The following is an 18,650-nucleotide window of genomic DNA, read 5'->3' as shown; positions in this document are numbered from 1 at the left end:
AAGCAGAAACGCGCGCCGCAGACAATAAATGACGCGACCACTACGTGAGGATTTTACAAGAACGAACGTTGTCAAATTTGGCCTTCCTGTAATCCACCCGTCACTTACGCTATCCCTCTGATACTCTGGAGTTGAACTCATCGTGTCACTAGTAACTATCACACAAGCAGTGAAGCAAATCCATGCCGATTGTTTCATGATCGAGGTTGCCGACATCAAAGGGGAAGTTTCATTTTTTTATTTATTTTTATCGCATGCGGTTAGACGCAACCGCAGGTGTATGCCTTGCGTTCCTTTGTGCATTCCGAACATTGATCGCCCTGTTATCGCTTCAGTATTCACTCAATCACCTCAAGATTCACATCATCAATTTCACCATACATGATTACCCTACAGTCGTGATTTCAGCACCAAACGAAGTTTCAGTCGTCCTCAGTCGACCTAGAGGCCAAATACAAATCCCAGATTGTTGTTTTCCGCAATACTCGCTTGGCATGTAGGGCAATGTGTCTTTAAACTGTTCTAAAAGTTTCGTTCAGATTGAAACATTTGTTTTCGAGAATGGCTAGTTTGAAATTTGAATTTAGTCGCCCCCACGTCATTTGCTCTCTAAGAATTTTACTCGGAATTTAAAGAATGACGCAGAGCACAACTGCGGTCACTGGGTATTGATGAACTGGCGCTCTATGTAGTTAATCAGTACATATAGCCACCAAGAAGTGTACTGCCATAGATTATAGTCCATAGATTATAGTCCATAGATATAATCTATGGTGCTGCATACCATCCTTCGTTTTTGAAATTAGTCGCCCCTACATAATTTGTCCTCTAAGGGCGCGGCTTAAAGAATGACACAAGAGTACAACTGCGGTTACCAGTTGTTGACACAAGCTGTGAGTAATTAGCACATGTAGCTAGCTTAAAAGGAAGTGTGCAAAATCGCCTAATACAATTGTCACTATGCATTATTGCATTTTATAGCACCCCACACAAAATTACACATGTAATTACAACATACAGAGGAGACACATGAATACCAACACTTTTCACAACAATAATGTAAGAATTGTACAATAATGACTGTAATATAACTGCTATGCAAATGTTTTCCAGTGGCCCGCCATGGTAGCAAGTCTCACATGATGGCATGTATATTCATCCAAACACAATGGGAGTAACGAGTAAGTATGATGACAACAAGTTGGTATGACTCCATTTGTAGAATCCAGATGAGTGGGTGTGGCTCCAGTATGTCTAAACAGTTGCCAAACATTCCTGTTATAAATACGTGCTAGAGTTGCAATATAATAGGATAGTATTTAAATGCAATAATACATAGTCTCCATTGCATCACTATCAAACGACACTAAGTGGAGGATATTGTTGCATCTCTAGTATGTACACTCTATCAGTACAACCTGTCTTAATGGCCACTAGTATAGAAAGACAACCACTCTTGAAAAGCCAATTCCAATTGAGAATTTATACACTGTTACCTGCTGAATGAGTGAAGGTGGCAATAAACAAGTTCCACCGTAATTTATACACGTGATCTGATCCTGTATATTCTGTCAGTGGATGAGATCCACTTGGCCAGGACAAAATGTGACTCAAGTGCCCTGGATGATCCATACTCAACCAACTTATGACCCAGTGGCACAATGGAACTGACTATTTATAGAGAATACAATTATATTTATTTCTAAGATGTGTGGATGTGTGGACACATTACAACACATTACATGTACATACAAGACATGCTACGTACTGTTTTAGCATTTCAAGTCACCACATTATACGCGTACCAGTCAACAATGCTTCATAGTGCCCATCAGTAAACCTGAAGAAAAGTTACGAAAAATAAAAATTCACATAAGTACAATGAAACCTCATTAATATGGCAGGCTGTGGGACCAAAAAATTTGGCCTGAATAACAAGGTGGCCTTATTAATGAGGTCATAAGTAATGCTTAGCTATATTTGGGACCTACTAGAGGAGGCCAATATAATGAGGTGGTCTTATTAAAGAGGTGGCCACTAAGTGAGGTTTCACTGTACATATAGTTCACAATATTGAGAACAATATTAATGGTTAACAATATACACTGAAACCTGCAGGTCACTTCTTGTGGAAGATTGCTCTCTACACAAAATGACACATTCAGAGATTGTATTTAGATGGATGATACAGTAACGCATTGTGACTTCAATACTCGTGATGTGTCACTGCTAGGCAGCAACCATATACACAGCACTGCCACATCGCACTTGCTCGCACACACAATTTTGCTAAAGATTTTACAAATTGATAATTTAGGGGTGTGGCAACTAGCTGTTTCGCTCGCAAGACTGTGTGGCAGCTGTTTCCCTTCTGTACAAGTGGCCACCAAGACAGGTCCACTGTGGATGAAAGCCAGGCATTAGATATTTGGTATTTCATGTGTTGAAGACATTCCAGGGCTTCTGGTAGTCTCAAATCTCACCACAGTTTAACTCAGGCAGTGTTGTGGTCACCACTAAACTACTGGAATGCTGTGTTATGTTCATCTTATGCTTGGCTACTATATTGTAGAACTGAAATGGATACTCTGAAAAATATATCCTATGGATAATGACTTCATCACTTTCTTCATCAGGAGCTTATAAGGACCATTAGTGAAACTTTTTACACTTGGGGCTGACAGTCAACTGCCTATGTCTGAAGCAGTGCTTTTGGTGCTCTAACAGATTGGCTGCCCCCTTGCTGCCAGCACTCACTGTCTCATACGCTGTCATACACTAAATCCATCTCTATAGCCAGTTAGAACAGCATGCTTCTTACCTTTTTTTAAGGCCGCATAATGCAGCCACCTCTTTAAAAGGCAAGGTCAGAAAATTTTGTCCCTACGGCCTGAATAATGACCAGTTTTCACTGTACTATTAGTGATTAGTGATCATGGGGGATTATTTATTAAGATACTAAGATATACAAACGCTACAACCTCTAAATATAGCAGTAAATTGTTTACCCTGGTCCAATGTCTCGTAATAATCGTGACTTCGTGAGAGACTCTACTGTGACAAATACACGTTTATCATGATATATGCTAATCGCCTTTTTACAATTAAGTTTTACAACACAAATACATGTATAGTTAAATCTCACCAATTGCGACTAAATCCCTTCAACACGAAAAGACAAGTAATGAGACAACCTTGGAGACAACAGCCACACAAGCCTATTCTGGTGCGTTTATTTAGTAGTAATATAAATTTTAAAGGCGTTTATTTACAACAGGACATAATTACGCGCCCCTCTATTGTCTCTGTACATACTTGCCTTTTCTTTACTATTTTCATTTCATTTCACAAGATCTCTTGGCAGGGGCGTAGCTTCTTCACTTGAATTAGTCAATGCTTGAAGTAGATCGAGATACTCTAATAGAACAGTCACATTTCTACAAGTGCCATATTTTTATATTGTAAAGTGTGTAAGTAGCTAGTAATTTAAACTATACAATCCAATGCTAAGCAGAAGTTGTAACTATGCTAAATATTGATTGTTGTGTTACAGCTGTTTTGTGACTGCTCTAATAGAGTATCTTGATCGTTTCAATGCAGTACAAGATGAAAGGCAAAGTGTTGTTAAGGGTTTACTAGTTAAAATGGGTGTTAGTTGACTGCAGTTGCATGCCACTAACAGGGCCGTCCAGAGAAATTAGAGGGCCCAGGGAAAAGAGTTAAAGAGGGGCCCAGGGGCAAGGAAGGGTCTAGATCCTGACTGCTCTATTAGAGTATATCGATCTTTCTTTAAACAGGTATTCAAGTGGCCCCTTTCGGGCTGTGGTAGGGGGCAAAATACCCCAGTTACCCCCAATGTGGGCGGCCCTGGCCACTAAAATTACAGTTATATTTTAATATTCTGTCACTGTAATCTGGGGTTTCTGTCAAAACCATGGAAACTCACCTACTGTTATCAACAGTGCATTGCTTATTCTAACAAAAAGTATTGAAATCCCATCCAAAAACAGCTTATAGCTGTAAAAAAAGTGCGCGTCCAAGTAAAGCAGAGTTAACTGCGACAAAAAGTAATGATATAATGCGGCCATATGCGAGGTGTGCAAGTTGTAAAATTAATATTAGCTAATCAGATAATACAATGTTATTGTTAGAGTGTTAATGAGAACTATGTGATGCTGCTAGTTTTTAAGTGTGTGAGCATCTTCATAAATGCCACATAAATTTAATTCTCAATAAAGCAATGTGTATAGATTCTCTGATAGTAATAAATAGTTTGAGTTTGGCCGCCTTTCCTGTATACAGCAATGCTACGAACAAAGGAAAGGTGGCCAAACTCAAACTATTTATTACTATCAGAGAATCTATACACATTGCTTTATTGAGAATTAAATTTATGTGGCATTTATGAAGATGCTCACACACTTAAAAACTAGCAGCATCACATAGTTCTCATTAACACTCTAACAATAACATTGTATTATCTGATTAGCTAATATTAATTTTACAACTTGCACACCTCGCATATGGCCGCATTATGATATCATTACTTTTTGTCGCAGTTAACTCTGTTTTACTTGGACGCGTACTTTTTTTACAGCTATAAGCTGTTTTTGGATGGGATACTTTTTTCTTCACCAACTTTATACATTTTCCTATATAATTCCATGTACTGCTATGACGTAGTGTGCCACATAAAAAAAAGCCTGGTCACTTGGTCAATTTTGGAGAATGGTAGGACCAGAAACATATAATTAACTTTGCATAAATGGGTTGGGTTTTTAAACCGTAATGATTTTGTAGCATTGCTGGGTCCTTCCACCAAAGTGATCAAAACACTCTAATAGAGAAGTCAAGAATTATATAACCCACCAGGGACTATTGAAAGCTTGTAAATTTGATGGACTGTAGCTGACATAAATTAACAATAATATAAACTAGATAACTCATCAACACTGAGAGCTACTCTCTTGAAACCATAAACATTTCACTCTTAAAGAAGTGCAGGTGTACCGATATGCCTGTTAGCTAACAATGGGCTTGGGAAACTGCAACTGTAGCCTTAAGGTAAGGTGGTAGCTGCAGTTGCAACAAGTATAGAGGCTGGTCAGCCTCCGATGAGAAAGCCATGAACACTCTTGGAGCCTCATCAAGGAGTCACTTCAGCCTGGCAAGCTTACCCCCATCATATCACTTATCCTGAGGCTGCACTGTCGGTTAACAAGAACTCTTTATATAATGCTTATGGTTTCAAGATAAGTGTTCACAAATTGGGACTGTAATTATGTAGTTTCACAGTGTTGGCACTTTCCACAGGCAGAATTGCAGTCATTAATGGCAATATACGAAGAATGGTGGTACTATAGATGTACAATCATACAATATGTGCTATTGTGACAAGCGTGAACTTTTATGTACTTGTTTTAATAGATTTTCTATCAGACGGAGACCAGCTAGTTGTTACTACTACAATTAGTACTGGTCACCCGTCTCATGAGAATACTCTCTCTACTCAACACAGTCAGAAAACTAAGGACCCTATATCAACTTATTCCACTGGTGTAACACAGGAACCTCATCCTGCAAGTAATGGTAGTAACATGCATTTGTTGTAGTTAACACATACCATAAAATCGGGTTATTAAGTGCATGTGCTTTTAATTTTCAGAGAAAACGTTTGGAAAAAATTGTACTATTTGTTAGGCGTATCCGCCTAATAAATAATTATGGTGTGTTAACACGGACTTACTACACTGTAATAGAGCAGTTAGTAGTTCATGCCAGCCACCACACCAGTGTGTAAGCTAGGACATTTGACTCTATTTCTGGGTGAAATCCTTCATAGTGAACATGAATATTGCAATCCATAAGGCTGTGTTGCTGTATACACAGTGAAGGGAGACCTCAATGGAGTCATAAGCGCTCATTTTCCACTAATTACAGCATTTCTTCCCGTGTGTAGCTTGAGCCTTGCATTCGACCACGTGTGCTTATCATCCATGGTTAATCACAAGAAATGTGTATGCACTTAACAAATAATATGTGCTTAATAGACACATGTGCTTAACAACCTGATTCTACAGTATGGTTAGACAATTGTGCTTCTAAAACTTTAAAGGTTAAATGTAAACAAAAGTTATGTAGATTGTACAACATGAATTTAAGTGATTTGAAGTATTCTATTGATCACAACTTGCCAGTAGCTTAAGCTGTTCCCACCAAATTTTCACCATGGGCAAGGGAGGTTTAGATGGTTTGGGTGACCCACTATAGTGAAACCCTATTTTAGTGGCAGATCAAACATCATGTCAAATTTACAGCCTTGAAGCTCTCTGGTTGGCATGCATGGCTCTGTACTACATTTGAAGATACATCACATTTATATTGAATCATCAACAATGAAATCAAGTGTAGCTTCTGTGGAATTCTCACGTGATCAATCGTGCATGTGATGTCTAGTGGAAATGAAAGTGAATTAACTGCACGACATTAACTAAACAAGGCAACTTTTGCAATAAATTTGAGTTCATGTTATGCCAGGTTTGGAGGAGGCTGATGTGCTGGAAATAAAAGTTGGCTATCAGTATGCTATCTGAAAGTGAAGATTAGCTAGTTCTATTAATAATGCACTTTATAGTGGCTATCAGCTGCATAAACAGCTGCAGCAGTGTGCAGGTTTCGCTGCTAGTTAGATGAACGCAGCTATTTTTTATGTTACTGCCTAAGGGTGCATTTTATGTATGCATTGTTTTCATATAAATTGGCTCTAGGAGAAGCATTCCAGACACTCCACTTAAAATCCAAACCCTTCTCTAGAGAATACTGGTTATGCCCCTGATCTATTGCATTAGTTGAGTGCAATTATATCAGCTTAGCTTTCTACACTTTTTCCGTTTAACATTACCATTATAGGTGGTACAGGACAGTGAGTAGGTAGGAGCAAGAAATTGAGGGAAAGGTGAGTGAAGGTGCCAGGTTTAGTTTGTGGCCAGTAAGAGGTTCTCTATCCACTATGACTAACCCAAAAACATCTGGCTATCTGGCCAAGTACGTACAAGCTGTTCTAACAAAGCAAGCCAGGGTGTAAATATTTTAGGGCAAAGAATTGTCACCCGTGCTATTATTGGGGTCCTGAAACATGAGTACATAAACAGGCCAAACAGTGTGGCAACAGTTTTCCAGTATCTGTGGAGTTTGAGGTATACACATATTCATATCACATAATATACTTTCTACTTGTGATAACGCAGCATTATAAATTTTTGCTGATTGTCTTCAGTCCTTTTCTTCTCACTTTTTTTTTCAGAGCAGTCCAAAACCCCACTGTTGGATACTTTTGATCACTACCTCCCTTGTATGATGATGATAGATCCCGATCATGTTAAAAGCAAATTCATTTCATATGGATTCTTTCCAAATGGTGATCCACTAGCAGGTGGAGAATCCCTTCTCAATAATAAGAAAATGGAAATTATGCTAAGTGATATAAGAAAATGTATTGCAATCAATGGAGAAGAAATGTTTTGCAAATTGGTAGCTATATTTCAGAGTCAAGGGATATATGATGCACTTGGAGAGAAGCTGTTAGGTAAGTAAGTATGCAATATAAATGACTATGAGGTATATTTACTTGTACACAACCCAAGTCAGTCATTGTAAGTTTATCGATGGAAGATTTCTGATGACCAAGGACAAGGGTCATAATAATAGTTATAACATGCCCATGAGGTTTGTATCTGATCCACTTGTAACACAGAAGAATGCTAAAGTTATTTAAACTCATGACCTGGATTCAAACATTGCCAGGCTAATGGTGATACTAAACTGTGTGCAATAAATGGTATTACTAGTTTAGTGATCTACTATAAAACACATTAGCAATAAGTTGATGTGAACCAGTGTACAACGTATTGATGCCAATTCAGCCCAGCCATTGTACTGCTTCCCATTCAGAGTGTGAACATTCATTGTTGGCAATATAATAGTCTTCGTTAGCCATATGTACATATTGCCTTACTAATCTAGCGTATTGATACCAGTTAAGCCCAGCCATTGTACTGATTCCTATTCAGAGCTTTTCAGACAATAATATAGATAGCTCTTTGATAATAGAATATTTTACTTTGGTTGCTATACAAGATCCCTTAAATACTTTATGATGTGCCTAATAAATGTGTTTGTGGTATTTTTATAGATTATTGCAAAACTTTGGGAGTTGAATTGAATCTTGATACACATAGAGATAGTGAAAGTAAGAAAAGTACTAAATATTTTGTGTTGATGACCATAATGTTACGCAAAACAATTTGATGTGTCTACTATAAGTATATAGTAGAAAGCATTTAGAAATCACTTCAGTACGTAGATTAGAGATCTAGCACAAGTCTTTTGATCATTGTGGACTTAAAACTATAGCAAAAGTTTTAATTAAAACACAAGTCTGTCGTCTCAAACCAACAAAACACAAGGTTGCTGTCTCTAACCAACTTGATAATGGAGGTATATTACATGGGTATACACATAGTCATGATGGGATTGGAACTATATTCAAAATCATCACTGATTCTGAAAACTGAACAGTCATTGTTAAAGAGCTTAATAAATAGAAGCTTGTACCTTAATTATCACTGCTTCCTAAATTTAGACTTCTATCACAATGGATAGCTAGTGGAAATAACTATGTCAAAAAAGAATTTGATGAGTTGTTGCCAATAACTATGGAATCACAGCAGTGTGAAGAACAGGTGTATAAGGTAGTTCAAAGACATGGCTTGAGTGGATTACAATGACAACGAGATATCAAAGTTGTTGCTTATGATGCCACAGCAGTAGCTATGAAGATCACGTGATGGATAATGTGGCGTAACAATTCTATAAGGAAGCTTACTGATACCACTTGTTTTGTCACTACAACCCTAATTCATCTATATATTAATTCTTGAACACTGTTCCATCATTCTTGATCGGATTCCAATCGGATTGGTACCATTCAAATCTAGAATTTGAGACACATCTTTTGATCCCGGATTGGTTGCGATTCGTTAAACTACGGGAATACCCTTTAAACCACCATAACTACTTGAGGAAGACACAAATTTAGTTCACAACTTTCTGGAGACCCTTATCATGTTACCAGCCTTCCCCATCCCAGCCTACACTAGACGTTTCTCCCCCCTGCGGACGACAGAATGAGAAATGTAAAAATCAAGGCCATAAAAATTTCAAATACAAACTCCTCTCAGGTTTTTCCCCCGATTAGCTTCAAACTCGCTAGACCAACTACCCATCCAAATCAATGTGTCATAAGGTGGTTTTCTTGTCTATCATTATGTGCTAGCCTTGGTTTTGAGATACTTATCACTGTCAATGGCCATTATAAGTTTACGATACGTCCTGGTATGCACGCGTTGCTAATAGAAATCAGATGATGTTATGGTTAAAATTTAATATTTAAAAGCTTACAATAAGATAGAATCAATCACTTTTTCATGATTTAACCAATCACATCAGCGCATTTGATCATGTGATCTGGTGTGTACACTATTACTTTTTGTATAGTTGTTTTTGTTTGCTCGTTTGTTGTTTTTGTTTGCTTGTAGATAGTCAATTTTTTTAGTCAATGTTTCTGTATTGCTTTTTGTACTGTGTATGTGTTTTGGGGACCACCTTGTACAGGCTATAAGCCTTTTGTGTACCCTTTCTTTAGATAAAATTGATAATAGTAATAATAATAATATCATCTGGCAAACACACCCACCAGCATAAAAGGACAGTTCCGTAGTGGGTCTATGAGCAATGATCATTCCTATCAGGCTACTTGACAGAGACTACAGAAGTAAGGCTCGCCAGCAATACACACTCTGCACCCTGCTGCACTGTCCACTACAAGGATAGGCGTCCTGAGACCTACACTGCTGTGCACTATAGATGAAGTATAGCTACTGCAACACAAAAACAGAGGATTACCAACAACACTGCTGCAAGGAGAAGGAAACAGTCAAAAAAGGAGAGTTTCGTAGGGGTGTGGCAAGTTAAAGAACAATAATCACTCCAATCAGGCTGCCTAACAGACTACACAAGGAAGACTCGCCTAAAAGACACACTCTGCACCCTGCAGGATGACTTTATTGTCGTGAGCAAGGAACTAAATGGAAGATTATGTTTCAACTACTCTAATAGAACTTGCATCTACCTTACCAGGCAACGAATTGTAGACAAGATCATGAAGTTTCTATTGCAGTCTTCAATGTGTAGGGAGACACATTTTCACTCCTTCATTAACTCTACAGAGACAGCTGAAACTTCCAGAAGCTCTATTACCCTATATAGAACATACATGGCGATGTAACAATTAAAATGACAAAATCATTTTTACAGTGTACCCTAATAGAACACACACGACCTCTAATTGGGCAACCACTCTTTGTATGAAGGATTCACCTGGGCTATGCTGATATCTTAATTCTGAAATCAACTAATAAACAACTCTTCTCTATCCAAATACACATGCTGATGTTGACCTTCTTGCTCAGTACATCTGATTAACTTGAATACCCATACCCAATACTGTACTGCATACACACTTTGTCATGACAACAACATTATGACTAGGATGTAGAAATGGAACTCCAATTCAGTTACTCTATCAACACAATCTAACTAAATATAAACCACAGTAGCTATGTGACAAACACAAGTTGAATTAGTCATTGTGGTGATGCACCAACTATTGGTAAACTGATCCTCATACCACACTCAGATACTTTATGTTAGTTCATGCAACATCATCCAAATGAAGTAGAGTACACCCCAATTGTGGCATTTGTCTGCCGCTCAAAACTGATCTCTTTTGTGGATGGCAATGGGACACATCTTGATACACCACCTGCATGAGGACTGTGTACGCATGCATCTTGATAATCCATCTGCATGAGTGTACTGCATGGATGTGCAGAAATTCCAGTGCACATGGCCAACCTACATTACATAAACTATGACATCTTTGTTGATGCACACATCATTGAAGAAATTATGTGTGCACATCTTCTGTACCTGTATAGAAATGAAGATCATCCTTGAGGCTTTGTCTAGAGAACTTCATAAGATACAAGTTATAAAAAGTTTAATGTTGCTTATTAGTTTAACCCAGCCAGCAGGTCTTACCCTGTTGCAAGCTGGTTGCCACCGTCAATAGATGGTGGTTGTTTTGGTAGGTGTGCAGGGTTCCATGGATTCTTCTATTTATTCTCAAATAGGTCCAATTCTGATACTTTACATGATGTATACAGCATGTTTTACTACGAAGGCTTGGAGGCAGGAATGCTTGGGGAATCTGACATTCTCCAAAGCCACAAGAATTTCTACATGCCACAATACACCTAATAGAAACCCTGCACTGTCACACCCTGAGCTAGCCTCAAGATGGAAAAGGCAACAAAACAATTTTTTTTAAAAGTTGGATATCCTAAATCTCCCAGCAGGGACTGTCTGTGGTGCATGCTTTACTTCTCCTCACACCCCCCATTAATATATATCTTTGGGAAATGTATGTTGAGTTCCTCCCCCTTTTAATGTCTTTTAAATTAATGCCTGCCCTATACAAGATAGGTGCAGGGGAGGTGGGGTGGGTAGGACAAACTTCACTACACCACGCGTTCTCACACCTTTCTACGCGCCTTTTCTTGTAGCACATGCGCAGTATACTTTTCCAATTATCGCCAGCCCTTTTTTGCATGTGCACTAGCCCACTCTTGCTCCAGTTGTGATGGAGCTTCATGAGGTTAACCACTGTTATAATACATCCACGCATGCTTGAATGTTCCGTTAACCTAGTTTAACTAGTTAACTTTAAATAACATTAGACTGGTCACAGCACCATTGGCTGTTGTGAAGGAGAGTGTCATTTTACTGTCAGTCTTCTTATCACGATTATGTTGAGACTGATGAATTATTTAAAACATTACTGACAATAATTAATGTGATTCTTAAATAATTATCAAGTCCAGTTTGCACTCCTATTTCAAGCAACAATAGTCAGGAAGATAATTGTGTGTATATCCTGCAGGTTGCTTGTAATGTACTTTCTTAGTAACATACGTAGTTAATGAATTACAAAATAATTCAATGCATAAAATTGCAATATCTTTTGCTTAAATGCATAAACTGTGCGTACCTAGAAAAACTATAAAATTTCCATATATATTGCCAAGTACATAGAACAAGTCATTCTGTAGACAGTTCAAGTGAATAATAATAGTGTAGTTTTATCAACCACTTGTTTATAACATTTTATCATAATAGTTAAATGTGCCATTTCCTTACCAGATGAAGGTGACATTATATCAGATGAAGACTTGCTGGAGAAACTAAAATGGCATCGAAAGCAGTCAGACTTAGGTATGTATGTAAATAATGTCAAGAGTACATAAATTATTAAGTTTTGAAAGCTTAAGATACAGTAGCACTTATATGGGCTCCTGAATATGCAGTATATACTGCATGTACATGTATAAACTTCTATTCCAAAATTTAACTTCTAAATGATAACATCACATACAGTATGGTGGTACCTGCATGTACTGTATAGAGATTTGAGCTTTCTCACAAAAAAATGGTGACCACTTTTTTGGTGCAGTATGCATGGGTTTACCAGTTATGATTATGTTACCCAAAGAAAAAAGTCTTACAGAAATTGTAAGTTTGACTAGGGACGATAGAACTTAAAATTAATAATGACGCAAGGGAGGCCACTTACACCTGCAGATATGCTAATGGACTTATGCCTGTAGATGTAAGTGACCTCCTTTGTTTCATTACTTCTGTAACGTTAAATGAACTTGATACTTCAATGTACAGAATATAATCATGTGAAAGGATTTAAGCCCTACACACAGAGGAGAATGGAAGTGATATAAGTGCTACCAAAATAATTACATTAAAGAATATGACAGACACACCGTGGATGAGAAAAAGCAGCCAGAAGTCAATAATGATAACGTGCTGATGAAGATAGCTATTTTGTAGGCTTGTGCCAATTATGCTGGCAGTATAATAGGCTAGCAAAAGCATCAAGCATTATGCCAGCATAATAGGACGATTTTCAAGATTATAATTAAAATGCACAATGCGCATGCCAAAAATACAGTAAAACATTAATCCACTATACCTTAATACTACTGCATTTCATATCAAAAAATGTGCATGTTATTGTTTTTATTGTTTCTTGGCTGATTATTCACACTTTGTGGAAATAAGAAGAACAAAGGGAAACTCTAGATCACTAGATAATATATTGCTTTGGAATTTACTCTGTTCACTGTTTTATTAGGGTATCTATATCAATTTTTTTTTTGATCAGCTGTCTGGTTTCTGGAACCACCTGTTCACATATAGCCTTCAAATTGCTTTTCATAAAAAACTTTTTGTTCACGTGGACAACCATGCACACAGACATACATGTGATTTTCTCAAAACAATTATGGCAAACTGGACACAGATCATGCCATGCACCTGTTTAAAAGAAGAAATTGACTATTCTACTTTCTAACCAATAGCACATAACCATTTTCAGTTGAACCTGATGTATGTTTTATATTTGCCACAGAAGGGACATACCCTTATCCTTCTTTTTATTTCAAAGGCATATATGTTGATTAAAACCACTTAATTTTAATGATTAATTTGAATTCATACATAGCCAAAACTTGCATTTTATTACTTACTAAATTACTATGTTTATAGTGCAATGTATATGGTTTGCCCTTACCATCGCAAAATTATTTCATATTTCCACTAACTTTACAGGCTTGTTGTATCAACCTGCTAAGCCATTACCACCAAACTATATCCCACGCGTGCAACTGCTAGAAGACATTTCTAAAGCTCTCCTGAGTTGTAAAACTGATAACACAGTTGGTACAACAGTAACAGTACTAGGTTGGGCTGGTTTTGGAAAAACTACTCTTGCTAAAGCATTATGCCATCAGAAGAAAATTAAGCAGTACTTTCATGATGGCTTCTTGTGGATATCACTTGGTCAACGCCCACAAAGCTCTGAAATGAAGTTGATTCAGATTTATAATCAATTGACTAACAAACAGTCAGATAACAACAACATTTCTATTGAAGAAAAATTGCACTGGTATGTCGCAAATCATCTTCAACGACTGTTGGTCATTATTGATGATGTGTGGGATCCACATGATGCTAAAATTTATGCTGAAATCTTCAGCAGCTGCAAAATTATATTGACCACTCGCAGTAATAACATTTCTATAGAAATTCCTGCTAAAGTTGAAATTAAAGCTCAGGAAATGAGTACTGACGAGGCAATGACTTTGTTAACTAATAATGCAGTTGATATTGAAAGTTTAAATTCTTCTGAAAGACTAATGCTTGAAACTTTAGCTATGGATCTTCACAGATGGCCACTGCTTCTCAGTCTTGTTCGCTGCCAGTTGCAAAAGCATACACATTTACAGTTGACATCCAAGCAGGCATTGCGCAAAGTTCAACAGACACTGTATAGTAAAGGATTAACTGCTTTTGATAATTCTCATGCCAGCAGAGAAAATGCAGTCAAAGCAAGTATTAATGCAACTTTAGATATGTTGGATGAGAATGAATTATCAAACCTGAAAACTGTAGTTTTGTATGTTGGATTTGGGGTTCATATTCCAAAGTCTATTCTGAAAAATTTCTGGAATGGAGATGTGGAGGCTTGTGCAGAGAGATTCTGGTCTTATGGACTTGTTACATTAACTACACTTACATTAGCTCCAAGTAAAGCTAAAATGTCTTGCATTGAAATGCATGCTGTCATTACTCAGTATCTGGTAGACAATATGAACTTTGGCACATTCAAACAAATTGTAAAAACTCTCAGAATGTCAAACATGAAAACTATAAGTTGGCTTATTGATTCTACAGAAGAACCCTTTATTATCGACATGGATGATACTCCCAGCGAGCCTGAAAATAATGAAAATATTGTCCCACTCTTTATCCAGCTTTACATTGGATTGACAGATACTATATGTATACCGTTAATAATTCAAAAATTAGTGGTAGTCACTAAACTTACACAGCAGGAAGTAATCGACAAGATTGAGTTATTTTCAGAACATTTTCAGCATACCCATCCACATTTATACTCACTGCTGATGCAATTTGATAAAAAGAACAATTTAAAATCAATAGTTGGTCGTGCTTATAAATCCTTCATACAAACTTATAAAGCCATTAAACCATTATTAAGATATGATGAGATGAATCATGAACTTGTTATAATGAAATTAAAGAATTTTCTTGAAGATCATCCAGTTGAAAAAATTGACAAAGAATTTTCAGATTTAATAGAGGAACTAATTCAGCAGTGTATTGGAGACAAAGATGCCATAAAATTCATTAGAGACATATGTGAATCTGACAATGAAGAGATAGGTCTATTGATTTACCTACCTTATCTTGAACACTATTTGAGACTTCGTCATAAGTGCATTGAATTACTACACTCCAACTGTGATAATATAGTAACTTTTTGGGAAACCATCATTGAAGTGTTGGTAAATACAAATCCGGATATCGAAAGTACTCTTTCCAAACTTCAGTCACTAGAAACTAAAAATGACGACCTTAAGTCACTTAATGATAATACTATTCACATTTTAACTCAACAGATTGAACTAAATAATGAACTTAAACAATTTTTGGCAATTCACTTCAAGATAGATCAAGCTATGCCAGCAACAGAATTCTTTCTTGAGATAGTGAGATCACATATGAAGGATTTTGAATTTTGAAGTTAACATGTTATCATTCATACAGTATACACAATAGATTACTTAAGTATACAGCCAAAAGCATACACACACACACACACACACACACATATATATACACAAATATTTTAAATGCACATTTATTGTCACTAGTTAAAGTAATGTATAATTGCATGTACTCAGCAATGTACTGACAACAAGAATTAAAGCAGAATCTTATAACATAAGCAAAAGGTTTATGATGAATATTATAGATTAAAAATGATTTCTTAACCTTGATTTCACGACTTTTTTCACCCTGGCTTTTTCTATAGAGGTATTTTTCCCAGTTTGCCAGGCTGTTTTGGTATAGGGTCACCCCATACACCCCCATACCAACTCAACAAAAAAAATCCGGACCCTTTTCGATTTTCATGAAATTTGGCACAAACATGGACCCTATCAAGAAACTTTCTCACACCAAAATTTGGCTCATTTCATTGGTCTCCCTTTAAGTTATGACCACTCAAAGTTTCTGTTAAAAATTTTATTTTGCTTACACGTCTTCAATAAAATGGCCATAACTTTGCATGTGATTGACATAGACACTTCTGGGTTAGATTTTTGAAATGCTTATTAAATTCTCTTTCAGGTGATATATAATGTTTTATAATTGCTTAAAGGAAAAGGTCATGCTAACTGCTATGAGGTTTTACACATACCACAAGTCACAGTTGCCAATCAGATAGTGGGCTAGGGCTCTGTTTGTTTAGTGGCTTGTGGTCACACCAAATCATCAACAAGTTATCTAAGTATGTACATGCATGCCACATGCAGCCTTTGACACCATCCACAGCCCATTACAACTGATTTCCAATTATAGCAAAAAAGCCAATAATAATTAGTCTCTACCAATCAGTACAACTCTATTATATTATATAACATAACGTGTATACTTGATCTTAGTTTAAAATCCATTTCTCCTCTAACAATAGCTGCAAAATAGCTGCTCCATGCACTACCACCTCATCTGGTTTAATGGACTGCTTCAACAACTTTGTCACCAACAAAATCTTTTATAAAATTCTGAATTTAGGAAACTGTGTAGAGCCTCCCACAAGAACTACCTCACTAATGTCATCTTGGGCTCCATGTTTTTTTTTCAAAGCAAGCTCCGGTGATTTTGGCACAGAAATCAATACCCTCAAACAAGGAATCGAGAAATGTCTTTTTGGTGCTTTCTCTTAAATTCTTGTGCAAACACTGCTTGAAGTTTCTTAGTTTACTAGAGTGGTATATCCCCAGTATATGGAACAGTTAAGTAGTTTTTCAGTACACCCACATTCACTGATGTTTTACTGAGAGTTTAAAACTTAGTAAAACAATTATGTTCCATATACTTTAAATTACTGACATTTTCCTATCAGTATAACCAAGAGTAAATAATGGAAGAGAGAGTATCCAACTGCCATATACTGCATCAAAAATGAGCACATCAAGTAGAGAAGCCATCCTGTAGTGCTTTCAAAGGCAGTGTTGAATGAAGTAATAAACACCTTCTAGCTCAGACTGTTTGACTTCAAATCATGCCTGGACACTTCAAACAGTCTGAGCTAGCAGGTGTTTATTACTTCATTCAACACTGCCTTTGAAAGCACTACAGGATGGCTTCTCTACTTGATGTGCTCATTTTTGATGCAGTATATGGCAGTTGGATACTCTCTCTTCCATTATTTACTCTTGGTATAACTGGGTACAACTACAGTAAAGCAGCTTAACAAATTAGTAAACTAAGAATCTTCAAGCAGTGAAAGTAGTTAACCAATTACTTGTCAAAGTCTCTTTCACCAACTTGAGTGTAACAGCATTTGTTTTTACTTCAACAAAATTATCTCTTGTGGCAAGGACTAATACATCAAGGGTACCACCGCCAAGATCAAAAATGAGAATATTTTGCTCTGGTCCTTCTTCATTATAGAGACTATAAGCAATGGCAGCAGCAGTGGGTGTATTGACAATACGGAGCATGTTTCAATTTGCAATGGTACCAGCATCTACCACTTACGGTGTCTTCCCATTCCTGGCCTATAAATTTCTTTCCATCATAAACTGTAATAGCTGGGTTCATAGCTGTTTGTCTTTTAGCTGTTAGAAATATCTAACAAAAATAATTATTACTGTAATAATGAAAATGAGAGCACAGCAGTGAGTTTCAAGAGACATTGCTACAAAACTCTAGCGCCTAAAAATGTAGACTCATCTAAAATCTCCAAATTGCTCCTACACTTGCTAGTCCAAGTGTAATTACAAATTATATTGTAAATAATACCAATCCATGCATATAATTTCTTAGTCAACATAGTACTAATTTTCGGACCTTCTTTTTGAGATGTTCGATCTCCTAAAATTAATCTTCATTTCTCAACATAGCCACAACCATCAAATTACTGACAAGCCAAAATGTGAACATATGAGGGAAAGACTCGAGGCAAATACTAAATATGCCCTTTGGTTGCCATGGTTCTCCCTTTTTTTTTTACCAATAGTGTGCGGCCACTTGCTATCTATGCTCACACTTGTATTTAATTAATTGCAACAATATTACCCAGAGCTAGGACGAGACAGTGCCTACAATAACTTTTCAGTGTTTAACACTGCAGACTTTCTCAAATAACTGACTCCTACGGTATGTATCAGAAGCAAAGGAAGCATCTTTCTGGTGAGGTGCACATTCAGGGAATAATCTTTTTTCAATGCTTAGGCCTAACTACATTGCACTATGTAGAGGAAAAGCAGCCAAACCTTGATGTGCAAACAGCCCAAATGTTAACATGTAAATTAAGAGAGTCTGGGGGCATGTTTCCCACTGAGGAAATTTTGAAAATAAGGCTCTCT

At 36.9% G+C, this 18,650-nt stretch overlaps 1 protein-coding gene and 1 long non-coding RNA gene across 5 annotated transcripts in view; one reads left to right on the top strand and one right to left on the bottom strand.

Moving 5' to 3' along the window:
- The window catches only part of LOC136238664 (uncharacterized), a 32,547-nt gene extending 16,543 nt beyond the window's left edge, over window positions 1-16,004 (top strand). For 2 of the 3 annotated variants that reach the window (XM_066029236.1, XM_066029235.1), the window contains exons 15-19: window positions 5,428-5,583; window positions 7,304-7,585; window positions 8,192-8,248; window positions 12,322-12,393; window positions 13,801-16,004. In XM_066029236.1, coding sequence (XP_065885308.1) covers window positions 5,428-5,583; window positions 7,304-7,585; window positions 8,192-8,248; window positions 12,322-12,393; window positions 13,801-15,797 — 2,564 coding nt within the window. In that variant the 3' untranslated portion in view covers window positions 15,798-16,004. The remainder of the gene's footprint in view (window positions 1-5,427; window positions 5,584-7,303; window positions 7,586-8,191; window positions 8,249-12,321; window positions 12,394-13,800) is intronic. The other variant, XM_066029237.1, reaches the window with a different exon arrangement.
- Window positions 962-4,031, bottom strand: LOC136238676 (uncharacterized). 2 transcript variants are annotated; one of them, XR_010693150.1, is made up of 3 exons: window positions 3,146-4,031; window positions 1,497-1,840; window positions 962-1,254 (listed from the first exon to the last, which is right to left on the bottom strand). It is a non-coding gene; the product is annotated as an uncharacterized lncRNA (long non-coding RNA). The 2 variants fall into 2 exon arrangements; XR_010693148.1 differs by having other exon boundaries at window positions 1,769-1,840.
- Window positions 16,005-18,650: the final 2,646 nt, after the last annotated feature.

Source organism: Dysidea avara, chromosome 11, assembly GCF_963678975.1.
Source record: "Dysidea avara chromosome 11, odDysAvar1.4, whole genome shotgun sequence".
NCBI classification, from domain to species: domain Eukaryota; kingdom Metazoa; phylum Porifera; class Demospongiae; order Dictyoceratida; family Dysideidae; genus Dysidea; species Dysidea avara.
The sequence above is the reverse complement of the archived record's forward strand: the minus strand, read 5'-3'. Positions and strand labels throughout refer to the sequence as shown.